This window comes from Bos mutus, chromosome 3 (genome assembly GCF_027580195.1).
Source record: "Bos mutus isolate GX-2022 chromosome 3, NWIPB_WYAK_1.1, whole genome shotgun sequence".
Taxonomy (NCBI): domain Eukaryota; kingdom Metazoa; phylum Chordata; class Mammalia; order Artiodactyla; family Bovidae; genus Bos; species Bos mutus.
This window is the reverse complement of record NC_091619.1, coordinates 31494393-31500928: the sequence shown is the minus strand read 5'-3', so window position 1 is coordinate 31500928 and position 6536 is coordinate 31494393. Positions and strand designations below refer to the sequence as shown.

Here is a 6536-nt window from a genome sequence, read left to right as displayed (position 1 = left end):
ATAATTTATATTGTTGCTGCCATCACCCCTTCCATCTCTAGAACTCTTTTCATCTTGTAAAACAAAAATTCTGTACCCATTAAACAGTAACTCCCCATTTTTCCCCTCTCTCACCCTAGCAACCACCATTCTACTTCCTGTCTCTATGAATTCTTCTGCTCTTGGTAGCACCCCATATAGATGGAATCATACAGTATTTGTCTTTTTGTGATTGGCTTATTTCACTTATCATAATGTCCTCCAGAGTCCTCCATGCTATAGCATGTGTCCAAATTTCCTTCCTTTTTAAAGGTTGAATAATATTCCATGGTACGTATATACCATGTTTTGCTTATCCATTCACCCATCGGTAAGACATTTGAGTTGCTTCCACCTTTTTGCTAGGAAAACCCATATACGGTTGTTAATGAGAATTAAATGTGTTCCTGGCATATAGTAAATACTTATGATATCTGCTATTATGTTTTATTATGGGGTAACAGTAAGCTTGACTTGGTTTACATATCCATAGATGCTTCTGTGAGAATCTATGTATTTCAGGAGCTTCTGAAAGAAAACAATTTGTAGTAGTTACCCTTTTTAAGAAAAATTACAATTTGATAATTGAAAAAATGAACATTTGTTAAGAGTTTAAAGAATTCAGAAAAGATCCAAGCTTTCCTCCAACCAGGTTTATTAAACTTAACAAAATTCTATATACAAGGTGACCTAAACCTGCTGCTTCAAAACATGATCCTTTCCTAACTAAATCCACAAAGTGTCAAAAAGCAACCTACTCTAAAATTAACAGAAAAGTGCCCAATGCATATTACATGAATGGTTTAATAGTTCTATGAGATAATTAACATAAGGTACAACTAAGTCCCTGTGACAGGCTGCGGAAGAACTGATATGCAGGAGAAGTGATACGAGATGTCAAGAGGCCATTTTGTGCACTGCCACTGTGATGCCATCGTGTTTCTGGATCATAATGTTCCTGAAAGGCAACGTGGAAGATATCAATACAGTGCTACAAGTGGGTGGCAATATAAGATTAAAGAGGCTGTTTGATTTAGGATACAACTAAAAAAGTAATACTTATTTTTCTATATATGAAAGCAATATCTAAACACAATAAAACATTTGGGAAATACAGGAAAGTATAAAATATAAATGTGAAATTAATCTTATAATCCTATCCCTCAAAGACAAGCACTATTAATATTTTCCTTTTTTTCATCTGCATGTATACTATATATACATTTTCTCTCATTTTATTGATACAAAACTGTGATCATAATGTGCATACCTTTGTATTCTGCTTTTTTCACTATTATTCGGAGGACTCTCACTTGAAATGTCTTTAGTGCTTCTGTTATTACAGACATTGTTTCTGTTGTTGAGTCTTCCTCTGTGTTATTTATTGCTTTCTTTTATGATAGTTCATGACAACTCTTACTCTTCATTTAAATGTCATTGTGGTCTGAAAGCACATTAGCTTCAGAGACCAACCTATCTGGTCCTGTTGTCCAAAGGGTGGAACCTCCCTCCAAGTACTTGGAGTGAGGAATCACTGATGAACACAGGGCAAGCCCTGGTCGCGTTTCTGAGGCATTTTCCTGAATAAATAGGAAAGGAAGGGATCTGTTGCCATTTACTCACCCATTATCTGATTCTAAACACACCACAGGAATATCAGTGGGGTCCGAGGTTAGCTTAGCTGCTTGCTGGGCTAGAACAGATATCACCCCAGCATGCTCATCTGACAGGGTTCCACGGCCTGGAAGACAGAGATGATATCATGTTGCCTGACTGTCCAAACATGAGTACAGAGGTACCACAGAACTGAATTGAATTATTCACAAAAAGAGGGTTCTCATGGTCTCTTAGGTTATGTGGTGACAAAATCATTCTGCCCTGATATTCAGCTGGTTACGTTAGCCAGAAAACCAACAACAGCTTTTAACTCAGTAAGGTCATAACTACTCAGTTTTCCAGATTATTCCCATCACCGTCTCTAAACACCTTCTCAAGCATATGAGTAAGCTATAATTCAAGTCAATCTGAAAGCAAACTGAAACCAAGAAGAAATTCAGAGGTGAGACTGACAAAAAGCAGCCGGTAAGGGCCAGAGACTCGTTGAAACTAATTCCTCATGGGAAATCTGATTTCCTTTTACTGAGCTCAACCTCAAAGGATATAAAGATTTTTACTCAGGAGTTCAGCTGTAAGATCACCTTGACAGCATATATAAATATTCTGCGAGCAGTTATTTCCACTAGAATAAGCTGATTGTTTTCAAAGAGCAACAGAATTGACTTTTTACTAATGTTTGTTTTAGCCTGTAAATAATAACTAAATCTTAGGTGCCAGGTCCAAAAAGTAATTACTAAGTTTACAATATCTTTCTGTATATAAAGGCAACACAAGCCCCTCTGCTTGAAACTAAGTCAGGTCACAGATATGCCACTATGGCAGGGATGATGGATTTATTATTATTATGTAAAACATTAATCGGACATACAGTGCAGTCGTTTGGGCCTTGAAGGTTTCTTGAAGGAATACATTTAGTTTTAGATTTCTGCACTTGAATTTCAGCCTTTCCATTTATGAACGTGGGAAGCACCTCAAAAAAATCTGCCCTTTTTCCTCCAACCAACCAGTCTGTGTGCAAAATCTAACTGGGTGACACAGACTATACTTTCAATTACTCTGCCAGCAACAATTCTGAGCTTTAAAAAGCCCTATAGTACAGAGGAGTAAAGAACAAGATGTCCTGGGTTTACTTGTTCTGACATGACTTAGCTGAAGCCTTCCATTGTTTACTTTTCTGGATTTATTTTCTCATGTGTAATTGTTACCATTTACCGAGCATTATGTCTGAACTCTGTGTTGAGTGTATTATATATATAATCTTATAGTACTGTGATTAAAAGACTTTGGAGCCAGATTCAAATCCTAGCTGAACCATTTACTAACTGTGTGACCTTAGGCAAATTTACTCAACCTCTGTGCCTCAGTTTCTTTACCTCATAGGGTTGTCATGAGGATTAAATGACTTAGTGTATGTAAAGCACTTAGAATAGTACCTGGTACACAGTAAGAGCTCATGGATGCAATTCCGTAATATTTATTATTAAAAAACAACTCAGTAAAGAAACTGAGCCTCTGAGATGTTCTTTTTGGTCCCAGTTCACACTACTAGTAAATAGAAGAGCAAGGGGTTGAACCTACGTGTGTCCAACCCTGCATCCCACATTTTTATTGCCTATTCACTTACCGTTAAGTGAAGTTGAACTGAAAAATAACACCATCACACATTTAGCAGGGTTACTGTGAAAATTAGAGATAATGTATACAGAGCTTAGCAGCCCCAACATCTATTCAATAAATAGTAACTACTGTCATTATCTTAAGTCCTTTCTAGACCCAATTTAAAATGATTCAAATACTACTTCAGTAGCAGCAACTGTGCAGTGCCAGAACTGCAAGGAACATTTCTACTTTTATAAATGTCAATTGAGAAGTTTCAGTTTTCTAATCTTGTTATTTGGAGATGATATCTACTCTCATAAAAGTCCCCAGAAAGGGTCCGGATAACAAGAAATAAAAACTAGAGAACAATAGCACACTAGGCTCTCAGTCCGGAGAACGCAATGCACCCCACTCCAGAACTCTTGCCTGGAAAATCCCATGGACAGAGGAGCCTGGTAGACTGCAGTCCATGGGGTCGCTAAGAGACGAACACGACTGAGTGACTTCCCTTTCACTTTTCACTTTCACACATTGGAGAAGGAAATGGAAACCCACTCCAGTGTTCTTGCCTGGAGAATCCCAGGGACGGGGGAGCATGGTGGGCTTCTGTCTATGGGGTCGCACAGAGTCGGACACGACTGTAGTGACTTAGCAGCAGGCTCTCAGTCAACATCAAGTGCTATGCAGTCCACCAAAAGGGATGATGTGAGATACTTACAACCTAGATTGAGTCCTTGTGAATCTGTGCACAGGACTCCAACAATGGATGGATTCTTCATTCTAATTCCAGGAACACAGGAAAAAGGAAGAAAATGATGTGGGAAAATGACATTAATTATAACACAAAGAGGCTTTCTATGTACCAGACATTAAATTCGTGTTACTCAATCTTTTTTCACTTATCATCCATTCCTACCCCAAGAAAACTTCAATTACAACTATTTTGAATGAAGTTAAACCAATTTCTCTCTCATCAGAGAAAAGACTGGCACGGTACTGTTGAGCTCTGGAGTGCCAGGAACGCTGCAATATCTGGGATTTTGTTGCCTTTGTTAAAAATGCATACTTTAGCATACCTACTCACTTGAAAGAACTGCTGAGAAACTCTTAGGTAACAATGGGTTGCCTCATGCAGAGGAAGTGGGAAGCTCAGCGGTACTGATGGGAAGGAGGCGTTCCCCTGTACGCTGTCTTATATTTTTCCAATTTTGGATTTTATGTAGATATTACTCATTCGAAAAATTTAAGGGATGCCTTTCATTTCCTTAGGCGACAAGTAACTGGTTACACCCGGAAGGAAATAAGCATGTGTGTTTACGTTTATAAAGGCAGGGCTCGGCACAGGTGGTACATCTTTCCCTCAAAAGAACCAGGTTCCTGAAACTGTCGAAGAACGACCCTGTCCAGACAATTTCAGCACAACAGAGGGGTTGGGGCTCGGACCGCGTAGACCGGCTCGGGAGGGAGTGTGCGGAGCCCCGGCGCGATTTAATTCCGGGTCACCTCGCACCCCCACCGGAGGCTCCGGGACAGAGCGTCTCCTAGACGCCCAGCCGGCGCTCGCAGCTCGCACTCTGTCCCGTTCAACTTCTCCACCCGCGACCCCAGGACGGGCCGACAAGGATACTACTCACGTGTCCTCCAAGTGCTGCTCTAAGGTAGCCTCCATCTCGTCGCGGGACGCCTCCTTCTTCTTCGCCACTGGTGTCAGGTGCTTCTCGGGCGGTCACATGACGTGAGCGGGCCGTGAGCAAGGACGGCGCCTCCAAAGGGACAAACTTCGCGGCGCGTTATGTTCAGGATGACATCATTACGCGCCCGCCGCCGCGTATTGGCAGGGGTTCTGTTTCCCGCGCGGCGACGGGCGACGGGCGACTGGATGGCGTGGAATGTTCCCTGCGGAGGGAGATCTGCAGTTCCACCGACTCCTAGAAGTCGGGCCAGATCTAATTGAAGTTTTACAATAAATAACCTGCCCTGTTCCGCGGGATCTCATCCAGGCGGTGGGGCAGGGACAGACAAGAGCGACACAGGACCCCAGTGAAGGATCCCCAGGCTTGTAGGGGAAACGACTGAACACAGACTAGAGGACGAGATGGAACAAGGCTAATGGAGGTTTGGGGAAACTGTCGGGATTTTAAGGAAAATGTTGGTTCTTCCCCTTTGGCAAGGGAAAGAACCTGGCCCTTGTGATAAAGACTAGGTAGGACTGCTTTCGGAGAAGGCAATGGCACCCCACTCCAGTACTCTTGCCTGGAAAATCCCATGGATGGAGGAGCCTGGTGGGCTACAGTTCACGGGGTCGCTAAGAGTCGGACACGACTGAGCGACTTCCCTTTCACTTTTCACTTTCATGCATTGGAGAAGGAAATGGCAACCCACTCCTGTGTTCTTGCCTGGAGAATCCCAGGGACGGGGAAGCCTGGTGGGCTGCCGTCTCTTGGGTCGCAGAGTCGGACACGACTGAAGCGACTTAGCAGCAGCAGGACTACTTTAGAATGACCTTTTAAAAAGTTAATTAGCCCACCCATAGTCTCTGTCCAAAGATGAATATTAATCCCTTGGAGACTATTCTTCAACCAATTATCTTTGCAAGTAAATGCTTTTATGTTGTTGTTGTATCTTTTTAAAGCAAAATTGACACACATACTGGGTATACAATTCTGCTGCTGATCTTTTTCACAGTATTTAGCATAAATGTTTTTCCCTGTCAGTAAGTGGCTTCCCAGGTAGCTCAGGGGTAAAGAATATGTCTTCTAGTGTAGGACACGTGAGTTCGATCCCTGGGTTGGGAAGATCCTCTGTGAAGGAGTGTTTTGGGCCTAGAAAGGAAAACAACAGTCTCAAAGGCCCTTGCTGAATCATCTAACTTCAGAGAAAACAAAACAGAACTTTAGGTCCTGCCCTGATGCTCCAGGCCAGTTGCATCTATCTGGGACTTATCACCCCCTGTCCAGAAACCTTCCACCCCCTACACCTGCGCAGAAGACTTATCACTTCCTGTCCGGAAACCTTCCACCCCCTACACCTGCCCAGAAGACTTATCACCCCCTGCCCAACTACAAATGCCATCTCAACTAAAGAATACCCAAAACATCCTGCCTGACTCATGTTTTCCTTATGGCTTCCACAAACCTCCCTATAAATATGGAGCCTCCCTGATCCCTCTCAGCGCTCAGCCTGGTCGTTAGGCCAACTGTCGCCCCCTCCTTACCTGAATAAAGGTAACCTACTTCTGTTAAGGTTGTCTTTCCTCTTTCTGCCTCGGACTGAACTCTACGTTACATTCTTGGTGCCGAAAC

General features: G+C 42.5%; 1 protein-coding gene across 1 annotated transcript; it reads right to left on the bottom strand.

Annotated features, from left to right (window-relative positions):
* Nucleotides 1-656: 656 nt before the first annotated feature.
* On the bottom strand, nucleotides 657-4976 carry LAMTOR5 (late endosomal/lysosomal adaptor, MAPK and MTOR activator 5). The gene is made up of 4 exons (XM_005891278.3): nucleotides 4869-4976; nucleotides 3953-4014; nucleotides 1642-1759; nucleotides 657-976 (listed from the first exon to the last, which is right to left on the bottom strand). Exons 1-4 carry the CDS (start codon nucleotides 4901-4903, stop codon nucleotides 916-918), a joined length of 276 nt encoding a protein of 91 aa, XP_005891340.1. The 5' UTR covers nucleotides 4904-4976; the 3' UTR covers nucleotides 657-915.
* Nucleotides 4977-6536: the final 1560 nt, after the last annotated feature.

Bases quoted from the DNA above. Each gene is read 5' to 3' on its own strand.
- LAMTOR5 (XM_005891278.3), bottom strand. From the start codon at position 4,903: ATGGAGGCTACCTTAGAGCAGCACTTGGAGGACAC. The intron at 1,760-3,952 runs GTAAGTATCTCA...TCTGTCTTCCAG, and splicing joins ACAAGGACTCAATCTAGGTT to GCCGTGGAACCCTGTCAGAT. The intron at 977-1,641 runs GTGAGTAAATGG...GTTGCCTTTCAG, and splicing joins TGTTTAGAATCAGATAATGG to GAACATTATGATCCAGAAAC.